Genomic DNA, 25734 nt, shown 5'->3' on the forward strand with positions numbered 1-25734 from the left:
ACAACAAATTTTAAGCCCACACACCTCGCCTGCAGAGCCACGCAGCAGCACTCACCTCTCACTGTCCTGCTGGATCGGAAGGTGAGCGGTGACAGAGGCAGTTTAGCAGGGCCGCATGATGGCAAGCAGGCTGCCCTGCCCCTGTTTGCTCCGGCTGGAGCCAGGGCATGGTGAGGCTTTCGCTGCTCCAGTTCCATCTGGAGTGGACAGGCCACCATGGCCCCGTTGGTGGGGCCAGGTGGCCAGGGGTAGCTGCTTGGACGGCCGGGGCTCGAGCCGTGTGGCCAGTGGTGGCTGCCAGCAGCGGCTGTTTGGGTGGCTTTGGCCGCCCTCCTAACTTTCCAGTAATAAGCTGAGGCAGGACCGATCACCTTCATCACAAACAAGTAACATCACAAATACCTCAGTCCTCTGCTATCCCTTCAGTGGAGTTTGGATACTGCAGTGGGATCTGGCAAGCATCTTGGGTTTAATTTCCTCATGTTGCGACGTATGGGCTCTGCTGAGCTACTCAAGCTTGGCTCCTGAATTGGCTTGTACTGGATACTTTGGGCACAGAAACCCAGTTTAGTCAGTTCTGTTGGGCCCTGAGGGATTGGCTTCTCTTGGTAGGGATCAAGAGTCCCTCAGGCTCTGTTCCTTCTTTCTGGTTTGATGGCTTTACAGGTCAAATTGAAGACATAAATTATGGTAACCAGCTGCCACTCACTCCTAAGACCAAAGTGAAGTGCCTTTCAGAATAGACTATGAATGATGTCCTCACTATATTACATGCTTTGTATGAGCAACACAATAACCAATGAATACATTTAAATATCATCACTGGGCATCCAACTTAATTCATGATTGACCCAAATAAGGCAATTCACGTGTAGCAGAGCTATTTTTTATGATTTTCTGAAAATACGTGCAGCTATCACCATGTCTCTTAGTTGCACTTGCTTCACATTTTAAAGAGTCTTCACAACTACAGCTCTCTGAAAAAACCTGAATTTTTAAAATTTCAACTGCTTTGGGGGTTTTAAGAGTTTTTTTTTTAAATTGTACAAATGTGCTTTTTCAAGTAGGTTAGAATGCACACTATTTTAAGTATCACCATAATGTTTTGCAAACTTTAAAAAGAACAGACATTTCTTTTCTGCACACTTTTTAAAAAGTTATGATTTGAGAGAATATGATGGCAGTCTCAACAAAGAAAAAGACTGCATATATATACAGTATCTATATGTATGTTAATAACTGGTAGATGCCACAGCAGCGCACAAGACAAAACTCATTCCGTTTATGGATCGGAAATCTCAGGGTGTGTCTAGACTACAGGGTTTTTTCGAAAAAAGTGGCCTTTTTTTTTTGAAAAACTTCCTCTGCATATAGACTGCCACTGCATTCTTTTGAAATTAAATTGAAAGAATGCAGCAGTTTTTTCGACTGCGGTAAACCTCATTTTACAAGGAATAATGCCTTTTTTTGAAAAGAGGTGTTATTGAATGCAAATGGGGCTTTTTCGAAAAAAGGCTTTATTGAATGCAAATGGAGCTTTTTCGAAAGAGAGCATCCAGATTGCCTGGGTGCTCTCTTTCAAAAAAACGGCTCGCTTTTTTGAAATAAGTGGTTGCAGTCTAGATGTTCTCTTTCGAAAGAGGCTTGCAGTCTAGACGTAGCCTTAGAGGGAATACTACTTCTGGATGTATACTGAAAATTTATGTTTTTGAGGTCTATGAGTTGAGGCTGGTCACCAGAAGGTGAAAAGCAACTTTGTCTGGCTGTATGTAGGCTGAGTAATTATTCACAATGGATGTTAATCGACTGAGAAAATTCTAATTAAGTAATTGCAAAGTCTCCAGAGGAGACTCTATCCAAGAAAACCAAACAATAGGGGATACCTGTTTACTAGTGAGATGCTTGAAACTATTTTGGGAGGTCCAGAGGTATCCTGTACCAGTTATCCTTCATCTAGGGAATAAGCTGCCAGCTTGCTTGACTTAGGAGGATCACATTTGGTCTGGGTGCTTCAAGCTGGGAGAGCTATCCTTTGTGAGACAGAGGAATGTTTGGTTGTCTAAGTTTAACCTTTAGGAAGTGTGTGGTGATTTTACTTTTATGTAATCTTTGTTTACATTAATTCTGCTTGCTGCTTCTCAAATTTCCATTCTTTGTGAATGAAATTCTACTTATTTTCACTGTATATGCACCTAAGAGCGATGTGTTAAATGGATCAGTGATGCTGAGGTGAAAATAGTAAGGTGGTAAGTAGTAAACCTGTGAATTCTGGGAGTGTCCAGTGGAACAGGGGCTGGACCTTCTGGGAATATGTAGAGGGTGTGATGATTGAAGCATGCCTATTGCTTATCTGCAGGACAGCAAAGCTGGGTCCGGGTGAGAAGGGTGTGCTTGCATTTCCTGTGTCTGGCAGAGTCAGGAGCTGACACCTGGCAGGCATAGAGAATGCTTCCTCATGCTAAGGGCAGGTGGTAGTGAGATACTTCACAACCCTGCATACCCGCAGAAAGTGTTACGAAGAGTCTGTAGCACTTCAGAGAAGGTGCTTGGCTCTTTGTTAATGATGGCCCATTGATCAAAGTTCACTAGACCTATCCTCTGTCTGCTATAAAATCAATGGTCAGATCTCATTCTCCAATTTGCTGTGCATCTGAGTTTGGGGACTGAGCAGAATCATAAGGCAAAGGTTAAAGAACAACCAGCAGAGGAAGTCTGGGTTGCCAATGCTCATAGTTCTCAATAGGGAAATAATCTTCCTATGACACCTGAATATTGGAATGGTTACAACAGAGAACAAGGAAGGGAAAAAACTCTCAAGCCCCAACCAAAAATTCTTTCAATAAACCAGCTCTTGTTTTACACACAGTTCCTCAGAACATCTCTGGAGCAGATAAATGACAATGCCTGGAGCAGCCAGCTAAGCTTTGAGTTGAGCCAGCAGATGGCCAGCTATGCCAGCCCCTCCAAAGAGAAGGTTTGTTCTCTGTTAAGGTTTAGTTTCTAGTTAATTGCACTTGGAATTCTTGTTGGAGGGCTGCATGAGACTTCTCTCTGCTTCATTGGGTTTTTTTGTGTATAAAATTTGTGTTTGCTTGTTCCCTGCTCTTCCCCTCCTGGCATTTGCTTGGAGCAACTATTGGTACTGAATTGTTCCCTAACTGGGTGGCGGAAGATGATGGGATGTGTCTGCAGCAGGGGTGCTTGGTCTTGGCTCGGTTGTTTTTTCCTGTGTCAGTGTGTGTTGCTGGGTTGGTTCTATACTGACAAGCATGTGGTATTCTTGATATCTCAATGCTGGCCTCTTTCTTTCAGTGTTTCCTGTATAAGGCACTAGGAATTTGCTTGGCAGTTTGTCAGGACCTGGTCCATATTAAATCACAGATTCAGAAGTTTCTGAAGACAGCAGATTACATGGAAGCCCCTGATAGACTGGTAAGGACCCTGTCCCTCTCCCTACCTTATCATGTACCCTCTGAATGTCCCCTGGGCAACTCAGCTCTCAGTTGTCCTGGGACAGATGCCATTTTGCTTCATGTCCTCTTTGTTGCTATTTCACTCACCCTTTGCTCCCCCCTCCCATTGGCACTTTACACTACTTTGGGTGAAAGGAATTGACTTGTGGGGTCTATTGGGCACCTGGACAGATTCACTAACCAATATTTTTCTTGAGTAACAGGGAGTCATTTCCATCCTTGCATTCTCTGCCGAGAGCCACTTGGACCTCATCTTGAACATACTTCAGGAGTTTGGGGCAGCAATGAACAAAGTTAAGATTTCTGGGTTTATTGGTCGCCTGAAGGTAAAGGAGCCAGGGGGTTCTCTCAAACTTCCTCTCCCTCTAAACTAGAGACAGTATCTCCTGCCCCCGGTAGAGTCTCATTGGTCAGCTAACACTGTCCCCCAATGGATGTGCTCTGTGTGATGCTTACATTTAAGTAGAGAGGAGCACAGTCTGGATCCATGGTTCTCTCAACTGATTTTTAGCATCTGATGTTTCATGGCTTGAATGCCTCTCCTATGCACAGTGTGTAGGAACTATACCAGTTAATTATATGGAAAAGTGTTGAATGTATTTGTAGCTGTTTTTTAAATCCAGGTTAGTAGCTGTAAAGGAGGAGGTGTTGCAAGCAACATGTGACTAACCAACCTGCTCTCTGGACAACTGTTATGGACCCTGTACTCTAGAGCAGCGGTTCTAAAACTTTCCACACTAATAGACCCATTTTAGAAATCTGATTTGTCTAGTGTGCCCCAAGTTTCACCTCATTTTAAACCTTCTTTCTTAGAAAATCAGGCATAAAAATACAAAAAAGTGTTACAACACACTATTACTGAAAAATTGCTTAATTTCCCATTTTCATATGCCATACCAATTAAAATAAATTAATTTAAATATAAATATGTTCCTTACATTTCAGTGTGCAGTATATAGAGCAGTGTAAATAGGTCATTGTGTGTATGAAATTTTAGTTTGTAACTTTGCTAGTGCTTTTTAGGTAGTCTGCTCTAAAACTAGGCAAATATCGAAATGATCTGATCTGTCCCCCTCGAAAACTTCTGCGTACCTTTGGTTGAGAACCATTTATTCAGAGGATAAAACAGCATATTAGGTCTCTTGGCCACCATTGCCAGATTTGCTGTTTACTCACTGTGCAGATTTAGGCATATCATTTAGCACCTAATTCTGTGCCTATCAGTGTCAATGACAAATCTCCCATTTATTTCACTGGGGTAGGGTCAAAACTTTGGGCTCTCTGTGTCAGAATTATCCAATCAGTATGTTTGAGACACCAATACCTCTCTGCCTCACGCAGTTATGGTTTTGCTTAAATACATTTTTCAAGTACAAGCTATTATCGCTGCCAAAAGCAATTCCTCAGTCAGCAACAGATCAGAATTTCAAGGCAAAATGAATCAGAAGTAATTGTCTCTTGTGACATTTCCAATTGTCCAGGACTACCATTATGGGAAAAGAGCCAAGACCCGCAGCACGCTGATGCTGACATACAGCAAAGTGGCTATGCATGCTCCAAAAGAGCAACTTCTGTCTCGGGTGGAGGCAGACATCACAGAGAACATCCTACACCATTATAGAACCGGTTGCCAAGTAAGAGTTTTTGCATAAGTGTTGGGGATATTACTCTGAAGTTAGATCAGTGCCTCCACTGGACCTGAGTTTACTAAGAGAGGGCTTATTTTTCTAAAAATCTCCTTTGAACAACCGTTTGTCATGTGCATCAAATCTAAAACCTTCATGGATGGAGTGTGAGCTGTAACAAATATCTTATTTGTTGCTGTTGTTTGTATTTTCTCTAGTTTTTCTGTGTTCTTCTGAAATTCTCTAGGTCACAGTTACATAGTATTTCAGATGCAGTCACACTCAGGCTGTGCAGTATAACACTCTAAGGCTATGTTTACACTGTGAACCTATTTCAGGGTATCAGAAGTATCCCGAAATAGCTATTCCGCATCTTTTGAGTGCGCCCGTTATTTTGAAATCTAACGGGCTCACTATCCCAACATCCCTGTAAACCTTGTTCCACGAGGGTTAAGGGACTTTTTGGAATAGTGCTTCATTTCAAAATTTGTTGCTGTGTAGACAATGCCAAATTTCAAAATAAGCTATTTCGAGGTAAGGGTGACCTGTCGATGCACCTTAATTTCCTTAATATGTATGAGTATCTAGCTCTACCTCTTGCTACTCAAGGGAGAATAATGCTAGCTTGTATTTAGTTTATTTGCTATCACTGTTTCTTGGACTATCTACTTCCCTTTCCCCATATCTGTCTTCCTATTTGTCTGCCTGCTCATTATTTCTGCTCCTTAGATATATGGCTGTCCACTTGCCAGCCCTGATTCTGGTCTCAGTGCATAGTTCTAATCTCTCCACATCACTTTGCCATTCCAGTCTACTCTGTCTAAGGCTATGTCTAGGCTGCAGTACTTTTCCGGGATACCAGAGGTATCCCAGAAAAGTAATGCCGCATCCACTTTTTGGAAAAGTGGATGCGTTCTTTCACCATCCCTGTAAACCTTGATTTATGAGGAAGGAAGGGATGGCTTGAAAGAGCAGGTTTTTCCAAATTTCGAAAAAGCCTTTTTTGAAAGAAAAGCAGAGAAAGATACAGACTTTGCGTATCTTTTTCAGACTTTGTAGTCTAGACTTAGCCTGAGACTCTCATTGTCAAAAGAAGTTGATCACAAATGAACCAAGTTGACATTTTCCAGTAGTTCACAAATACAAATATTAAGAACTATGGCCCCTGATATTGTCCACTGCAACACACCCAGACTGGGCACATTTCCTGCTTTTTTGGAAGATTCAGTAATAGTGATTTCTCTCTACTTCATATTCATTAACCAGGATATTTGTAGAATGTGAATAATGTGGCACAATAGAAATTGCTAGTAGCGGTTTTACATTTTGTTTTTCAGGTGTTGGGGATCAATGTTACGAACAAGGTAAATTCTAAATAATCTGCCCTCGTATCTTGTGCATTTACTATGCACAAGTTTCTTGTTTAAATTGCATAAGATTTGTTTTCCCTCCCACATCAAGCAGGAGTCATGACTACTCTGTGTAAATGGACCTGAGTTTACTTGATCAACCTGGGCCTTTTCTTTTTCTGAGATGGGTGTAGAGCTGGGGTTCTCTGTCTTCTGGGGTCTGCAGACACTTGTCCTGAGTCTAGATCTAATTTCTACTCTTCTGGAATCTGATTCTCTCAGTTTCTCACCCACATCCTCTTGTTTTTCCTGGAAATGTAGGACATGGACCTGAAATTAACCCTCATCCAGAATGCAACAGAGATTAGCTGTGCAGTTTTGAAGACTGGAGACTCCCAGGCATTTGAATTCTCTTACAAACTGGAGCTCCTTGCTTACATGATGGTGAGTGATTAGGAACTTTGAAGCCTGAGCTACAAGGGATTTTGTTATTATGTAATGAGACTGATTGTCCAGGTAGATGTTATTCTTTCCATTGGCTGTAGCTATACTACTGCAGTGTCATGATTTACCTGCCTGGCACCCAGAATGTTGGGTCCACTGTGCTTGGCCGGGATGCTGGCATATTGTGGGCTGTAACTGGAAGGAATGGATAGTGTCTGATGAGTTACCAGGATACAGCTTGCTGACCTGTGTATAGCAGATGACTCTACGGTCCATTTCTGAGGCAGAGAGCCACTGAAACAGTGTCTGTTTCTTACAGGTCTGGCATAAAGCCCTGTTTCAGAAGGTGAGGGGGAGGCTTCTCTGCCTTTCAAACCCACTTCCTATTTTTATGTCTCTGTTCATGCATTTCAGGACTTCATTAAAAAGGAACCATTGGATTCCCTGGTGTCTCCAGTTCGTTACAAGGCAATTTTTGCGATTGGACAGCTGTGGTAGGATATTCTATGCCAGATTTCTTGGCATTGTGATGTCTTCTCATTTGTTAATTCATGAGTGTCAGGTTGGGAGCAGGCTGATGCTCACATGGTGTTTTTGTTTTGAGGGTTTGAATGCGTCATGTCTGTTTGGAGATTTGTGCTTGAAAGGCACAAGAGTGGAGGTTGTGGGGCATGCCATACTACGGAGAAGAGTTCAGGTGGGGATGGAGGTGTCTGGCTAGCTGGCAGGGGGAAGGAAGCTGGTGGATTTCTCTAAAAAGGGAATTGAAGTTTTAGCTTTACTTCTAGATGAGCAAATAATTAACAGAGGTACAAAGAGGTGCACAGCTGCAAAGTGAAGGGCTGTTTGCATTTGGGGTTCTAGATTGGGATAATCTTTATTCATTTAACCCATTTTTTACTTGGCTATGGTATTGAATCTAACACGTGACTTCTCTTTCTGTCTTCTGACAGCAAACTCAAACCATCTCTGACCCTGGAGGAAAACCGTGAGATCCTTGATCTGTCTTTCAAAAGTGTATTTCCCCTTCCTCCCTTGGAGAAGATGAAAGAGGAAGGCAAGAAACTAGAGGATACTCTGCACATAGAGGTATATGACACCAATTCCCCTCTGGCAGACTCCACTGAGATCTCTGCCCAGCAAGCACTGGGTGATAGCAGCCACACATGGCCTCCCTGCAAAGTCATGGCTAACTTCACCTCCACCTCCCGCAGAAATTATCTGGTGTTGAGCCTCGCTCCTTCTCTTCTGGTTTCAGTTGCTGTATGAGTGCTCCTTAGAAGCCCTTAGTGAGCTAATGAAGATCCTGCTTGAGGAAGAACCAACCCCAGACTGGTTCCAGGAAATGTTTCATGTGAGTAGCCCATAGGACCAGGGTGATAATTGTTTCTTGTGTTATAGCAGGGATGATGCTCAAGCTTCTGTTGTGGAGGAATTTTCCGCAGCGGGTGAATTTTAGGGAGAAAGCATCAATTTTTTCCTGAAGTAAGTGGGAATGTGTCCCATTGAAATCAGACAGTCTACAGAAGCCCTCACATACACACAGCCAGACTCATCTCTCATGTAACTCCTTTGGCTTTGATGGAGTTACGTACACCAGAGGTGAATCTGGTCCCTGGGACTTGTAGATACAAGGGTCTCTTTTTGGAGACATATAAATCTTTTGCTATATGGAAGTTAAATGCTTTGGAGAGGGATTTTAGTGACAATCAAACCTATTTAAAAGAAACCTTTGGGAGGGATTTTCTGGTACTAACTTTGTCCATTCTCCTGCTTTGCCAACAGCTACTAGAGACCTGGCTCAGTTCAGGGAAGGAGTGGGAGAGAGAAAGGGCCTTGCAGGCCAGTGTCTGGCTGCTAACTGCCTATCAGGAGATAGTTAAGAGCACAGTGAGTATAGTTCTACTCTTCCTTGAGCTGACTTCCCCGATTATATCAAATCTGACATTCAACGTGAATGCATGAGAAATTCTACTAGGCCTGCAGCTGGGGCCTCAAAGTGACTAAGATCCCTCTGCTTCCATAAGAGAAAGGTTTCCATAATAGTGCTGTGACAGCACTCGGGCCAGACTGTAAGAAACAGGGCAGGCAGTTCCCCAGACTAGTGATTTTATAATTAGATTCACCAAACCAGTAAGAAAAGAGCTTCTACTCTGGTTAACAAAATACCAAACAATAGTACCCTTTAGGCATTCCAGACCTTGGTTCCCATCTAGACAACTAAGTCTAATATAATCACCAATCACAAAGGACTAGACACTTATCCTTAGGTTAATATGAATCACAGCTCTTCCCTAAATATCAGCCAATCCTTAATAACGGAATATCAGATTTGTTGTTAAAAGGAAAAAGAAGAGAGTTACAAATGGTTAAGTGATAGATATTTGTTAAAATGACTTTCACTTTTCATAGTTCAGGATCACAACCATGGTGGAATAAACGGCTGGCGTGTAAAAGTCTCTCTGGAATCATGCTAACCGGTCAACATCCAAAGCCAGTTTAGATGCAAAGGCTGTTAGTTTTTCCATGCGTTTCCCAGACTATTCCAAATAATTATTTGAAAGATCTATGTCCTATGGCTTACACGTCCCCTGTTCAAAGTTTAAGCAGACTGGAGAGAGAAGATCAGTCCCATAACTTGTCTTTTATAGCTATTCTAGCCGGTTGGCAAGCCTCCTCACAGAAATTGTCGAAGCAGGATCTCTCCCTGAGAAAGAATAGGTCATGCAGATCTCCTGTCGTACTTTGTTTTGAAGTTAATTTTCTATTTCCTATGCATACACTGGTAAATGGGTGATGGTCATTCACATAAGGTAATTAGCCGATCGTGGTCTTCCATTACAACACAGATAGTTAAGCTGAAGGCAATGTAAAAAATATTTTCTTGTACTATCTTATATCTTTGATCTTAAGGTTAACTGAAGACAGTTGCATATAATTAAGGCAATTAAGACATGAAAAGGAATTGGAATCTACAAGCTAATTTCGTTATGTTAAACTTCTAGCAAGATATAAATACAGACAATAATACATAACATCTACCTTTCGTATCTATTACCAAAATGCATGATGTTGGTGATCGCTAGTCTAGGACTTTTCTTTGGGTACGTCTAGACTACAGGGTTTTGTCGACAGAAGTTTTGTCGACAGTATCTGTCGACAAAACTTCTGTCGACAAAGAGCGTCTAGACACATTCAGTTCTGTCGACAAAGCAAGCTGCTTTGTCGACAAAACCCTGTAGTCTAGACACAAGCCTACATGCAATAACACCTTCTGTCGACAGAACTCTGTCGACAGATGGTGTTATGCCTCGTAAAATGAGGTTTACCAGCATCGACAAAACTGCTGAGTTCTGTCGACGTTATGTTGACAGAACTCAGCGGTAGTGTAGACGCAGGTATAGTTTTGTCGACAAAAGTCCAGTTTTGTCGACAAAACTCAGTAGTCTAGACACACCCTTTGAAATAACATATAAGTGACTTGTCTTGATACAATTGCAGTGCCGCTTGTTAAGTTATTGTGGGTCACACATAGGTTGGCTGTGTCAGTGTCATAGATGCATTCTTATACTCTCAGGCTGTTAAAGTTGAATTTCTATTTCTATTTAATCAGATAAGAACATAAAAAATAAATGGCCATTCTGGATCCCCCAGACAAATGGTTCATGTAGCCTGTCTTCTGACAGTGGTGGGTGTTATATGCATCAGAGGGAACAAACAGAACAAGGCAATTGTTGAGTGATCTCTCCCCTGTTGTCCAGTCCCAGCCCCAGGCAGTCAGAGATATAGGGACACCCATATCATGCATCTCTGATCATCTTATATGGCTCTATCATACCCCCCTGTAAGCATCTCTTTTCTAAGATGAATGGTCCCAGTCCTTTTAACTTCTCCTTGTATGAGTTGTCCCATATCCCATATCATTTTTGTTGCTTTTCTCTGAACTTTTTCCAATTATAACCTAACTTTATTTAAGTTGGAGGACTACAATTGCTTGCAGTATTCAAGGTGTGGGTGTACCATGGATTTGAAACAGTGGCATGATGATATTTATCGTATTATTATTCATCCCTTTTCCTAGTGGTTCCTAACATACCATTAGCATTTTTAACTGCAGCTGCGTGTTGAACAGATGTTTTTAGAGGACTATCCACAATGACTCTGAGATTTTTCTTGAGTGCTATAGCTAATTTAGACCCCATCAATTTGCATGTACAACAAGGATTATGTTTTCCAATGTGCCGTACCCAGGTACAGTAATGGAGTTCACAATAAGGAAGGCAAATAATGTCCAGTATAGCCGGAGAACTTTCATTCTTCATTCTTTTTTAATTAGCCTCAGGAAACTTTTGATCACTTTGGATCTCTGATTGGGCTATTAGCACCATATACCTGTGCTTCAATTACCTCATCGCGTCAGTGGGTGGTTGACTGTATCAACTGTCTGCTCAATATACAAGGTGAGGAGACCATGAGCAGGTGTAAGTAACCCTTCACTTTCTTTCATTGTTGTAATGACCATTTTTTCCATCTGTAATTCTTTCTGTCTTGTTAGCGACACTTATATAACAGAATGATTGGGGCCTTGTAAGTACATTGCTGGAAGAGAACTGCACAAATAATAAATAATCTGCAAATATTAGAGGGTGGACAAAATATAGCACACAGGCCAGATCTGCTCTTCTCCCCAGAATTTCTGTCTGGAGCGCTCAGCTGATTAGCAAGCATGCCAGCAGCATGTGTTCAGCTGCCCCTCTCCGACCTTGCTCCATCCTATCTGCTGCTAGTGGTGTGTGGAGGGGAGGTGAGCAGGGAGACGTGCAGAAGTCAGGGTGACCCCTTTGCCCCTGTCATCATCTCTGCAGAGCAGAGTTTGGGGAGAGGAACACATACAATAGTGCTGCTCCAGTCTGAAGTATGGTGAATAATGGAGTGCCTATCTAAAGAGGCAGTGCACTGTTGCTAAGATTTCTCTGGCAGCCAGCATGTCCCTCTCTCTCTCTCTCTCTCTCTCTCTCACACTCACACACACACACACACACACACACACACATTGTCTCACACACACTCTCTCCCCCGCCATATGCCCATATGCCCCCCCCTCTGCAGAGTGGGGTGGGGAGAGGGAGATGACAGAGCAGGACAGCTTTCCCTTAAAGAGACAGTTCATGATTTAGAAGTGAGTGAAGAGCCTGGGTTTCCTACCTAAGCTGTTGGTCAGCCCCATCTCTTTTACAATGAGAGTTCAGTGGAGGGATTCTCCTCCAAATCAGAACCTCAGATCAATCTACATGAGTTGTGCTTGACTATGAGATTAGATTTAAATACTGAGAGCAGAGTGGCTACTGAAACCAGATATACAGAGAAAGATGCTCCACACAGAATACAGTGCCTGTTTAATCCTGTATGAATCACAATGAATCACATGCCATTACCGTTAACTTTCAGACATAGGGGCTACGTCTAAACTACATCCCTTTTTCGGAGGGATAAGGGATCTTTCGGAAAAGGCTTAATTTTCCGCAAGATCAGCATCTAGACTGGCGCTTTTCTCCAGCAAAGCTCCGTGCCGAAAAAAGCTGCAGCCATTTTTATGCTAATGAAGCAGGGGAGATTTAAATCCCCGCTTCATTAGCAATTGCGATACGTCTAATTTACATCCCTTTTCCGAAAAAGGGATGTAGTCTAGACATAGCCTGATGGTAAAATTCTGACTCCATTAAAGTCAACAAGAATTTCGTCATTGGCTTTAGTGGGGCCAAAATTTCACACAGAGCTGGTAATAACATACCCCATAGATCCTCCTGTATGATTATCTATGGATCAGAGGTTCAGTTTTATTAAATGTTGCCATACTTTTTCTCCTTTTCTCTATCCTAGGTCAGTGCACAAACCTGGGGTCAGCAGAGGAGGAGCTGAGATGTCTCCGTGAGGCACTAACAACTCCAGACCCTGAGGCTCTGTTTCAAGCATCTTGTGAAATGGCTAAGGTAACAGACACTAGGTGACTGTCCTAGTGGCTGTGCACCATTCATTTTCCCTTGTCCAGAGGACTGGAAAAGGGCAAATATAGTGCCCATCTATAAAAAGGAAAATAAGAACAACCCAGGAAACTACAGACCAGTTAGTTTAACTTCTGTGCCTGGGAATATAATGGAGCAAGTAATTAAGGAAATCGTCTGTAAACACTTGGAAAGTGGCAAGGTGATAGGGAACAGCCAGCCTGGATTTGTAAAGAACAAATCATGTCAAACCAATCTGATAGTTTTCTTTGATAGGATAACGAGTCTTGTGGATAAGGGAGAAGTGGTGAATGTAGTATACTTAGACTTTAGTAAGGCATTTGATACAGTCTCGCATGATATTCTTATCAATAAATTAGGCAAATACAACTTGGATGGGGTTACTATAAGCTGCGTGCATAACTGGCTGGATAACCATACTCAGAGAGTAGTTATTAATGGTTCACAATCCTGCTGGAAAGGCATAACAAGTGGGGTTCCACAGGGGTCTGTTCTGGGACCGGCTTTGTTCAATATCTTCATCAACGATTTAGATATTGGTATAGAAAGTACGCTTATTAAGTTTGCAGATGATACCAAGCTGGGAGGGGTTGCGACTAATCTGCAGGATAGGGTCATAATTCAAAATGACATGGACAAATTGGAGAAATGGTCTGAGGTAAATAGGATGAAGTTTAAGACAAATGCCAAGTTCTCCACTTAGGAAGGAACAATCAGTTTCATACATACAAAATGGGAAGCGACTGTCTGGGAAGGAGTACGGCAGAAAGGGATCTAGGGGTTATAGTGGACCACAAATTGAATATGAGTCAGCAGTGTGATGCCCTTGCAAAGAAAGCAAACATGATTCTGGGATGCATTAACAGGGGTGTTGTGAGCAAGACATGAGAAGTCATTCTTCCGCTCTACTCTGCGCTGGTTAGGCCTCAATTGGAGTATTGTGTTCAGTTCTGAGCACCGCATTTCAAGAAAGATGTGGAGAAATTGGAGAGGGTCCAGAGAAGAGCAACGAGAATGATGAAAGGTCTAGAGAACATGACCTATGAGGGAAGGCTGAAGGAATTAGGTTTGTTTAGTTTAGAAAAGAGAAGATCGAGGGGGAACATGATAGCAGTTTTCAGGTATCTAAAAGGGTGCCATAAGGAGGAGGGAGAAAACTTGTTCATCTTGGCCTATGGGGATAGAACAAGAAGCAATGGGCTTAAACTGCAGCAAGGGAGATTTAGATTGGACATTAGGAAAAAGTTCCTAATTGTCAGGGTAGTCAAACACTGGAATAAATTGCCCAGGGAGGTTGTGGAATCTCCATCTGTGGAGATATTTAAGAGTAGGTTAGATAAATGTGTATCCGGGATGGTCTAGACAGTATTTGGTCCTGCCATGAGGGCAGGGGGCTGGACTCGATGACCTCTCAAGGTCCCTTCCAGTCCTAGTATTCTATGATTCTATGATTGTTTTATGCTTTCGTGATGTCTTTCCACACTTGGAGCGAGCTATGGGAGTGAGGCATTCATGGGTAATTAGTAACATGCTTTTCATAGGTATATGCTATGAATGCCATGTAAAAAACAGATTCCAGACAGTTGCATGAACATACCCATGCATGTGCACGCGCACATCCATCCATCCATCCATCCATCCATCCATCCATCCATCCAGGGGGAAAATATGTGAGCAGGATATCAAGCTGAGAAACCAGTCTTGGCACCTTGTATGTTTACCTGAACCTATATTTGTGTGCATGCATCTCTTTGCATATTTTTATATTTTGTGAAAAGATGTCATGTACATCATAGAATATAAACTGGAAATTTACATCCTGTTTGTCCCATACAATGTTGTGCTAACTGTACAACCTAAGATCTAACCTGATATTATTAGTGTAGAATAGAGATGTGGTAGCTAGAAAGATTACAGAGAAAATTTTAATTGCAACTGCCTTGCCAGATATGAGCCCAATTAGCAATTTGCTGATGAATACATTATTTTCCTATACAGCTCTTAGGCCTCCTTTCTTAAAAGTACTGGAGCCGACTATCATTGCAATCTTTCCTGTTTTTGATCTGTCCACAGGTGGTTAGTAAGTACTTTCCCTCTGAACAAGCCACAGATTTTATTGAGGCCATACTGGATGGTATGCTGTCTGCTAGCCCCTCCTGTGCCACAGCAGCCGGTCTGTGGATGAAGATCATCCTGAAGGAGTGTGGAGGTGCCATGCTGGATGAGGTAAAATAGAAGCTGGAGAGATTTTTCTGGCTAACCTGCAGGCTTTCAGGTCTTTGCCATCATTTGCAGTGAACACAAGTCTTGCTGTTTCTCCCTCTGGGATTGGAAGGTAATTCCATCTGTGTTCCTATCCTGAGTCAGGCAACGGGGGAATCAACAGCAGAAGACAGAGATAATCTAATGGTACATCTGCACTAGCTCGTTAGTTCGAGCTAGGTAGGGTAATGAGGGCAAGCGGATTTGCAAATGAAGCCCGAGATTTAAATATCCCGGGCTTCATTTGCATGTTCCCTGGTGCCACCATTTTTAAATCCCCCTTAATCCGAACTCCGTGCCCACTGCTACATGCGGCATGGACTAGGTAGTTCAAATTAAAGATCCTAATTCGAACTACAGTTACTCCTCATGGAATTAGGATCTTTAATTAGAACTACCTACTCCGTGCCACGTGTAGCTGCAGTCACGGAGTTCGGATGAAGGGGGATTTAAAAATGGCAGCACCCGGGAACATGCAAATGAAGCCTGGGATATTTAAATCCTGGGCTTCATTTGCAACTCTGCTTGCCCTCATTACTCTACCTAGCTCAAACTAACGAGCTAGTGTAGCCGTACCCCAAGGGAAAAGGAAGATGCTTGATTATTTGTCTATCTTGTTGTCACAGTTTCCAGCCATGAAAGGCTTGGAAAAATTAGACTCCGAGTAAAATGCAAAAAGAGAATATCCGGCCCCAAGAGACAAGCTAAGTGAACTACATCTTAGGGCCTCAGATAATGAGGGGTCTCTAAAAATACCCCAAAATTACTAGTTTTTACTTGCCTCTTTGCCTATGTACTGATAGACAGACAGACAGACAGACAGACAGACAGACAGATAGATAGATAGATAGATAGATAGATAGATAACTTGATTATTTCTATTTTCATTGTCCTTTCTGTTAGAATAATACATGTTTTTTTGGAAATGCAATAAGGCCTCTTTAACTTGACATAGCTTAGGGCCTCAGCATGTCTTAACCTGGTGTTGCAGCCAGGTATGGGCAGAGATATGTATAATTTTTGTGGGTTAAATCTATGCAGCCATGTCTAAATACTTGTTTTTTGAAGGGAGGATTTTCTACAAGAACAGCAAATTGCTAAACGACTAAATAAACGTTTTGGTTCTGCAGAATGAATGGAGAGAATGGAAAAGGGACATTTTTTCTGGTTTTATTCTGTCCAGGTGCCAGATATCCTGAGTATAATATACATTCACATGCCTACCATCAAGCAGGGTAGCTTGAGGCAGTTCCTGGTGGAGGCAGTGTCCATTCTAGGTCACCATCACCTAGAGGCAGTGATCTTCAGCCTCCTCATCAAACATCTGCCGATGGACAGGTATATACTGCTCCTTACAGTGTTCATTTTGGTAACCATGGATCCCACAGCTTCACTGGAAGATGTAAGGCTTCATTTAAGCCACAGACAGTTTGAGATAATTCCTAAAGGTTAATAGCTTGGGTCTTTCTGCAGAAAGGTCCAAGACCATGTCAAGGTGGGTGCAGGGAGAAATTAAGTGTCATTCTGTTTCCATTAATTAATAGTTGCTTTGGCATCCTAAAGACTTCCCTTTACTGGCATCACTGGAGTGGAGTTTGGCCTCTCCAGACCCCTGAACTAACATCACCCTGGAAATTGCCAGTGACTGTTCGTTTTCTGGTAGCATGAAAGCTTCAAATCCAAATTCCTGGCTGATTAGCAAGGATAGGGCACCAGGCTTTTGGTATCAGCAAGGGTATGGCTGCTGGAATGGAATTGTCATTCTTGGTACTTAAAGACAGGGTGGTAAGCATATCTATCATTTCATTCAAACATCCCTAGCTGAATTATCAGTCATCAGTGCAGGAATCTAAGAACATGAGAACGGCTGTAGTGGGTCAGACCAAATGTCCATCTAGCCCAGGATCCTGTCTTCAGACAGTGGCCAATGCCAGGTGCCCCATAGGGAGTGAACAGAACATGCCCATTCTGGCAAATAGAGGCCAGGGAATGCCATTTGTGAAGAGGTCATGGGCTAGCCACAAATATTTGTTCTCATAGTTGTACATCCAGTTAGTAGGAAGATCATTTTTCTTTCTTCAACTTGTCTCCCAGGCCGTAGATCTTTGGGCATCACATGCTCATGATTCCATATCTACTGAGAAGTAGGAAAACAGGAACTGTGATTAGAGCTCTGTGTCCTTTCCTTCTGAAGTCTAGCATTAATGGTTATGGTGCAGTAAGACTAGGGTTGTGTCTATACAGCACCCTAAACTTGAAATAAGATGCACAATATGCACTCTGCAAATTGCGTATCATATTTTGCATAGCCTATTTTGAAATGTGGCGCTTCTACACAGCACCAAATGTCGAAATAATGTGCTATTTCAAGCTATCCCTTATCCCTCATGCAACAAAGTTTATTGGGATGGCAAAATAGTGTGCCCATTATTTTGAAAAATATTTCAAAATAACGGGCTGCTTGTGTAAATGTGGGGTAGCTATTTCGGGATACCTCCAGGATCCCCAAATAGTCATGCACTGTAGAAATGTAACCTGAAATGTAACTTAACTTAGTTCTGTAACTAGAAACTCAATATGTAAAACATGAGGACCATATAAGGAGGACAGCACTCTGAACTTGCTCATCATAGGCAGGGCTTGACAAATAATACAATCTACTCACCCATGGCGTGTAGATTGTAACCTGGAAGAGCCAGGTTCGGGCGATCTGTGCATGCACAGATCGCCGGACAGCGCGGTTGGTGAGCCCTGATCATAGTCAAGGAGAAAATTTGTTCTTTACTTGAATATGATGCATATAGTCAGAGCCACAAAAGTCTCCAGGGGTCACATATAACTTATGTTAAATTGCAGTGACACCACTGAGCTGTGGAGATCTCTGGGGACAGATCCCTTGCTCGCCCCTCAAGTCCTGAAGGTCCTAATAGAAAGAATAAAGACTCCAACAAGCCAAGAAGGAAGCACGACCTCAGAGACAGAAACTGACCTGCATTTAGCAGCTGCTGAACCTCTCACAGTAAGTTAGACGACAGACATGTATTTCTCTGCCTTGTGACACACATGCTGATGGAAAGCTAGATGAGTGGTATAATATTGTCATATGGGCACTTCTTTTCTGAAGTACTGTTTCCTGGATTCCAGCTGTGCTTTCTGTGGAACAACAGATGGCAGATTTAGAGTATGTGGCTGATTCACTTAATAATATCTGGCAATTAGAAAGTCTTTGAATCAGGTTTCTTACAGTGCTTTGCAAATGTTTTGTGCAACTCATAACATGCCTTGATAGGTCGTACACATTTTTACAGATATGGGACGCTAAGGCACACATGGAGTGAATTGCTCTCGGTCATTCATCAAGTTAGTGACAGGAGTGGGAATTTAGTCCAGCAGGTATCAGAAGGGGAGAGAGTGTGATAGTGTTAGGAAGAGACCTCTTCTTTTACCATGCTCTCCTTTCAGGCAACATGTGCCATCTTTGAAGTGGTGTCAGCATTGCAGTTGAGCAAAACTGTGCAGGAGCTGTTCCCGGAGTTGTTCACTGTTCTTCTGCAGCAGATCAGCCAAACCCTAGGACAAAAGATGCCTTTGCCCAGGATGAGCAGCCGAAGGAGGTTATTTAGAAAAGGACAACAACTATGTGAGGGCAACCCTTGCAGGTAATTAGAAGAAAGGGAGCAAAACAAAGAGAATCCCAGTACATTTGTGTGACACTCCCCAGGAGTTCTCAGGGTTATGAGGCACCTTACCATCACCTGCTTTTAATATGAGAAAGTCTTGTTTGTGCTTGCTATAGGTCAGTTCCCTGAAACCACCAACCTCTGGCAACACAAACACTACTATCTAGGCCTCCTCAGGCCTCAGTCTCTTTGTTCTCTCTTTCTGACTACAGCTTAGAGAATCTCTATCAACGGATTCTCCTCTAAGAGAAGTCTCCCTGCATCTCCCCACCAATCGGCTTTCCCCCATCTCTTAGTTTAAAAACTGCTCTACAGCCTTTTAAATGTTTAGTGCCAGTAGTCTGGTTCCACCCTGGTTTAGGTGGAGCCCATCCTTCCTGTATAGGCTCCCCCTCTCCCAAAAGTGTCCCCAGTTCTTGATAAATCCAAACCCCTCTTCCCTACACCATTGTCTCATCCACGCATTGAGACTCTGAAGCTTTGCCTGCCTACCTGGTCCTGCGCATGGAACTGGAAGCATTTCCAAGAATGCCACCATAGAGGTCCTGGATTTCAGTCTCTTTCCTAGCAACCTAAATTTGGCCTCCAGGACATCTCTCCTACCCTTCCCTATGTCATTGAGACCTACATGTACCACGACCACCGGCTCCTCCCCAGCACTACACATAAGTCTATCTAGATGCCTCTAGCATTTTGTCTCTTTTGCTCTCTGTTTCCCTCAAACACTCCTGTGGGTGTCCCTTTAGGCAGATTCCTTATTAATGGGATAATAGGTTTGTTGATTCTATAGCCCCACTCTAGCCAGGCAATCAGGTACATTTCTATCCAATTAGGCTTTCTCTGGGGAAGCTAATTAGTACTAGTAGTTACCAGAGTGCTGACCCCAAGTACAAGCTCTCAGCACCCTGTCACATCTCGCTGGACATAGGGCCCCAAAATAACCATTAGTGATCACTAATCTCTCTGTGTCCCAGCTTTTGGGGTCTGATTGTGAATTTTTCCATATTACTTTACTGTGCTAGTGCCCATACACCTTGCAGATAGGAGAAAGTGACTGCAAAATGTTGTCCATAGCAACACTAGTAATATGAGATGTATGAGACTGAAATACCTCCTGGAATTAAGTCCTTCCAAAAACAGTGGTCCCCAGGATACTGTCAATGGATGAACTGTCAATGAACAACAGACCTGACAAGTAACTGGGGTTTCCTGACTGCTTAGGCTGTGCCTTTCTATTGGTTACTACAGTTCTGTGCCTCTTTTCCCCCAGGCTTTCTATTGAAGCATTAGAGGCTGTGCTTCTCAAGGCTATGAATGAGAAGCTGATAAGAACTCTCTGGAAGCAGAAAACTTGGATGCTTCTTGAAAATCCGCAGACTCACCACGAGGGGGTGTGTTTGCTGGTGAGGTAAGAGATCTAGGAGACAGCACTTCATCCTCAGGGATTGGCAACAAATAGAGTGACTGACAGGGAACTTTCAGGTATAGCTTTGTGCGGGGTGCCCTGGGTGAGAAACACAGAGCTTCCATGCGTAGGTTTTAGAGTTGTATGGTCATAGCAGCTAAGCTTTTGAAGTGCACAGTCTGCCCCATAAGTGGTTCCTTTTGTCTTCCAGGGTTCTGCAAAGATCTGGACTAATAACAGTGGAGATCATACAGAGCCTCCTTCCCTGGGTAAATTCCCCATCAGAAAACCAGCGAGTCACCAGCACAGCTTTCTTTGCTCAGGTATGAGCAGTTCCACCATTAGGCTGTTATCTGTTGTTTACCTTTCTCTGGGGAATTGTACAGTTCAGTTCACAGGAATTCATTTTAGATAGTAGAATGTGTCCTTTATAAGGAAATCTCATAAGGAACTTCATTACACCTTTCTTAATCATTTTCTCTTTGTTATTTTTGGGGCCTAAACTAGCCTAGCCTAGCTGCCTATTCTAGTTGCTGGTTAAGAGAGAGTGAGCAAGATATAGATAGGCTACGTCTACATTGGCAAGATTTTGCGCAAATAGGGTATGTCTACACTACAGCACTAATTCGAATTAACTTAATTCAAATTAGTTAATTTGAAATAAGCTAATTCGAATGAGTGCACTTAGACCTAAAAACTAATTCAAATTAGCATTTTGCTAATTCGAAATAGCATGTCCACATTGAGTGGACCCTGAACCGAAGTTAAGGCTGGCCAGAACCAGTGCCGTCAGGGCATCAGGTTAGGACTTAAGGTGTGGAGCTGCTTCCTCAGGCTAGCCGAGGGCTGTGCTTAAAAAGACCTGACCCCCACCCCGGACAGACAGTTCTCAGGATTCCCCGCTTGCATGTCTAACTCGATGGGGACATCAAAGCAGTCCTGTCTTGGAGTGCCCTGAATGCCCACACTCGGCACATTTCAGCACTCGACCATCAGCCCGGCTGCACTTGCCGCAGGCTGCCATCCAGGGGAGGTCAATCAGGGGGCTATCAGGATCCAGGAGGCCCTACAGGAAAGCTTCCACCCCGAGGAGCCCTCAGAGCCACCCCAGTCCTCCCCATCGGGGGCTCGTGCCGCATTCCTCCCTCACCTCCTTCCACTTACCCTTCCCGAGCCCCCTCTTCCTGATGTAAAAAATAAAGGACACGTGTTCAAAAAAAGAAACTCTCTTTATTTAACAAAACTGGGGGCGGGGGGGATTAACCTCTGGGGGACTGGGAAAAGGAGGTGGGAGAGGGGAAGAAAGAGGGTGGGAGAGGGGAGGTAGAAACCTGGGAGGAGGGAGCTGGAAGGGGGAAGCCAGGAGAAGAAGGAGGAGGGGAAGTATAAAACTATGGTACGCCATATCTTCAGAACTGTCTACAGATGTGGTCTTCTCACCTCAAAAAAGATATGGCCTTAGAAAGGGCTCAGAAAAGGGCAAGTACAATGATTAGGGGTTTGGAACAGGTCCCATATGAAGAGAGGCTAAAGAGACTGGGACTTTTCAGCTTAGAAAAGAGGAGACTGAGGGGGGATATGATAGAGGTCTATAAAATCATGAGTGGTGTGGAGAGGGTGCATAAAGAAAAGTTCTTCATTAGTTCCCATAATATAAGGACTAGAGGTCACCAAATGAAATGAATGGACATCAGGTTTAAAACTAATAAAAGAAAGTTCTTCTTCACACAAAGTTCTTCTTATAGTCAACCTGTGGAACTCCTTGCCACAGGAGGCTTTGAAGCCTAGAACTATAACAGAGTTTAAAGAGAAGTTAGATAAATTCATGGAGGTTGGGTCCGTGGAGTGCTATTAGCCAGGGGGTAGGAATGGTGTCCCTGGCCTCTGTTTGTGGAAGGCTGAAGATGGATGGCACGAGACAAATTGCTTGGTCATTGTCTTCGGTCCAGCCCCTCTGGGGTACCTGGTGTTGGCCGCTGTTGGCAGACAGGCTACTGGACTAGATGGACCTTTGGTCTGACCCAGTACGGCCATTCTTATGTTCTTATGTACTAAGCGCAGGGCTCAGGGTCGGGGGTCTCACTGGAACAACTTGATTTTCATGCAAACCTGCTCCTGGGTTTGGATGTGGCCTTTGGTGGCCAGGCTGGCAGCTATCCTGCCCTAGACGGCTGCATTCCTGTGCCTAGTGTGGAGGTCGTGGACGCTGGAGGCCTCCCCCCAAACCTCGATAATGTCCACGATCTCTGCACTAGACCAGGCGGGCGCCCGCCTCTTGTGGCCCTGGGCAGGCTCCTAGGAGCCGCCAGCCTGGTCCTGGGAAGAGGCGGAGGGCTGGGTGGCAGCGGGTGGCTGGCTCATGCCATGCCAGGTGCAGGGTCTGCTGGCTGGGTGCTGGCAGGCTTGCCACTGGCACAGGCACTGTAGCCAGACCATGCCCCTTTAAGGGCTCTGGGGCTGGGAGAGGGGCAGAAAAGTTTCCCTGGTTTGGCCCAGAGTGGCCATCAGGGCAACCTGATTAGGGTTAGCCTCCAACTAGTTCGAATTAAGTGGCTACACAGCCCTTAATTTGAACTACTTAATTCGAACGAGGCGTTACTCCTCGTAGAATGAGGTTTACCTAGTTCGAATTAAGCGCTCTGCTAGTTCGATTTAAATTCGAACTAGCAGTTTGTATGTATAGCCGCTATTAAAGTTAATTCGAACTAACGGCTGTTAGTTCGAATTAACTTTGTACTGTAGACATACCCATACTTTTAACGCAAGAGTTTTTGCGTTAGAATATTTGCGCAAGAGAGCGTCTACACTGGCATGTGCTGTTGTGCTAAGAGGCGCTTTTCTGCAAAATCATCCGTGCCAGTGTAGACGCTCTCTTGCGCAAGAAAGCTCCGATGGCCATTTTAGCCATTGGGCTTTCTTGCACAAGAAATTAATGTGGCCTGTCTACACTGGCCTCTTGCGCAAGAACAGTTGCACAGGAGGGCTTTTTCAGTTGCACAGGAGAGCATCATAGTTTTTGCGCAAGAAGCACTGATTTTAGACATTAGAATGTCAGTGTTCTTGTGCAAGAACTCCCCGCCAGTGTAGACTGGCAGCTGCTTTTGCGCAAAATCATGCCAATGTAGATGTAGCCATAGAATTTGAATTACTAGACCTTTTCTGACAATTCCTAGGGCTAATACTGACCAACAGCTCCTGATTTTGGCCTAGCTCAGCAAATCTTCTAAATGAATCTAGTGTCCTAATACTATAAAATAAGCAACATACAAATACATTAACATCTATCTTAGATTCTCATTAATGTAGAATAATAGATTCATAGAACATTAGAACTGGAAGGGATCTTGAGAGGTCTACGAGTCCAATCCCCAGCCATCACGGCAGGACCAAGCACAGTCTAGATCATCCCTGACAGGTGTTTGTCTAACCTGCTCTTAAATATTTCTAGTGATGCAAATTCCACAACCTCCTGAGGCAATTTATTGCAGGGTTTAACCACCCTGACAGGCAGGACGTTTTTCCTGCTGTCCAAGCTAAGCTTCCCTTGATGTAATTTAAGCTCATGGCTTCTTATCCTATCCTTAGAGGCCAAGGAGAACAATTTTTCTCCATCTTCCTTAAAACATCCTTTTAGAAACTTGTATTATCTGAGTACTTCAAAATGATAATGTAGTATCTGAGTGCCTCAAAACTCTTTAAAAGTATGTATCCCTACAATACCCCTGTGAGGCAGGGAAACACTATTAGTCCCATTTTGCAAACAGGAAACTGATGCACAGAAGGCCTAAGTGACTTGCCCAACATCATCTAGGAAGTCTTTGAGGGTGCGGGAAATTGAACTGGAACCTCCTAAGTCCTAGGCTGCTAACTACTGGAGCACCCTCCCTCTCCACAGCCTTGCTATAACATCTGTGTCATATTTCACATTTACGCTAAGTCGCTATTTTAGAGGCTCATCTGGTGGTTCTAGGAATCTGTTTGTGCCCCAAAATCTTTCTACACCCCACCTAGGAAAGGAGTCACAAACGTGGGTTTTCAAGGTCTGCCTAGAGAGGCCTCATGAAAGCTGCCAATCAGAGCCCAGCTGGCTCAGATATATGGAGCTACAGGGCTTTATTAGGTCAGTTCCTTTCAGGAAGTGGAGGGCCAAGAAAGGATGCTATTCTCTGGCCAAACCAATTCACAGGGGTTTATTTCAGGCAGCATTTTCTGAAGCTGAATTTGCAGAGAGAGAGTCCTTACGAGCCTTCAACATATAATTAGAGGGAGAAACTGAAAGTGGCCCCATAGGAAGAACCCAAGGAAAAAGTAGCAATAAACTGAAATGAAGCAATGACTCGCTGCTATTTCTAGGTTGGAACCAAGAGTAGTGGGCAGGCCCAGGTTCCCCAGTGGCATAAACCCGATGAAGGGGACAAGGCTTATGGAGAGGTTGAACAAAGAACAGAATATAAAGGGTCCAGAGTTGGGGCTGAAGACCCTAGTGAGGGCAACAGGACCTAAAAGGCATTTGTTTGGACTTTGGGACTTGGCCAGAGGGCTGAGCCATGGAAGACTCACTAAGATCGACTGGCAGGATGCACCTGGGAGAGAAAAGGACTGTGGTATCAAATGCAGTCACTGAGAGGCTTTCAAGGGATGAGCAATCACCCATTATAGTGCCTAAAAGGAAAAATCCATGTTTTTAACACAGTACTCATTCATATAGAATAATAAATTACAGTGTATTACGTATCTCCTCAAATTATATTCGCTATCTTAATGAACATATTAGAGCTAATGGACATGTTGATTTTATTTCAGCTAATGACTGATCCCATACTCAGGGAGAAGAAGATCCTTAAATCTGTCTCACATAGCTTAGAAGAAAGGTCACGGGACAATAACAGCATTGTCCGTCAAATGGCTGTAAGAGGCCTAGGCAATTTAGTCTATGGGGCACCTGAGAAGGTAAGATAGAATACTGAATACAATGCAGCATAACTAGAGAAACTAAAGGAAACAATTGCTCAGGATTTACAGAGGCCATGCACAATGCACTAGGCCAACTTCTGCTCTCTCATACCCCTGTAACCTCTTTGCAGTCAATACACAGCAGGTTTGTTCCCTTGGTAAGCTGGGCATAAGGAAACAATATGGACTTAATATGATCATATGTAAATGTATACTCCTAGGAATGAAGAGTGTAGGCTTTATTTCCAAGATGAGAGATTCTATTCCAGGAAACAGAGACACTAAAAAACTCAAATCATGATAGATAATCAGCTGAACGTAAGCGCCCAGTACAAAGCTGTGACCAAAAGAGCTGAGGTGATCCTCGGAGGCATAGACAGAGGGATTCTGAATAAGAATAAAGAAGTTATTTTACCTCTGCTTATGGCACTGGTGTGAGAACTGCTAGAATACTATGTCAGGATCATGCCTGCAATTCAAGAAGGATGCTGATAAATTGGAGAAGAGTCACAAGAATTTT

General features: G+C 43.4%; 1 protein-coding gene across 1 annotated transcript in view; it reads left to right on the forward strand.

Annotated features, from left to right (window-relative positions):
• Positions 1-2758: 2758 nt before the first annotated feature.
• The window catches only part of LOC142823583 (maestro heat-like repeat-containing protein family member 2B), a 28387-nt gene continuing 5411 nt past the window's right edge, over positions 2759-25734 (forward strand). The window contains exons 1-19 of the mRNA XM_075914859.1: positions 2759-2974; positions 3313-3432; positions 3677-3799; positions 4955-5107; positions 6436-6462; positions 6769-6891; positions 7306-7385; positions 7845-7980; positions 8150-8245; positions 8677-8781; positions 11228-11351; positions 12772-12881; positions 14988-15140; positions 16360-16514; positions 18033-18195; positions 18639-18835; positions 20127-20264; positions 20473-20584; positions 25065-25211. Of these exons, the coding sequence (XP_075770974.1) occupies positions 2759-2974; positions 3313-3432; positions 3677-3799; positions 4955-5107; positions 6436-6462; positions 6769-6891; positions 7306-7385; positions 7845-7980; positions 8150-8245; positions 8677-8781; positions 11228-11351; positions 12772-12881; positions 14988-15140; positions 16360-16514; positions 18033-18195; positions 18639-18835; positions 20127-20264; positions 20473-20584; positions 25065-25211 (2478 nt within the window). The remainder of the gene's footprint in view (positions 2975-3312; positions 3433-3676; positions 3800-4954; positions 5108-6435; positions 6463-6768; positions 6892-7305; positions 7386-7844; positions 7981-8149; positions 8246-8676; positions 8782-11227; positions 11352-12771; positions 12882-14987; positions 15141-16359; positions 16515-18032; positions 18196-18638; positions 18836-20126; positions 20265-20472; positions 20585-25064; positions 25212-25734) is intronic.

Source organism: Pelodiscus sinensis, unplaced genomic scaffold (assembly GCF_049634645.1).
Source record: "Pelodiscus sinensis isolate JC-2024 unplaced genomic scaffold, ASM4963464v1 ctg109, whole genome shotgun sequence".
In the NCBI taxonomy this organism is placed as follows: domain Eukaryota; kingdom Metazoa; phylum Chordata; order Testudines; family Trionychidae; genus Pelodiscus; species Pelodiscus sinensis.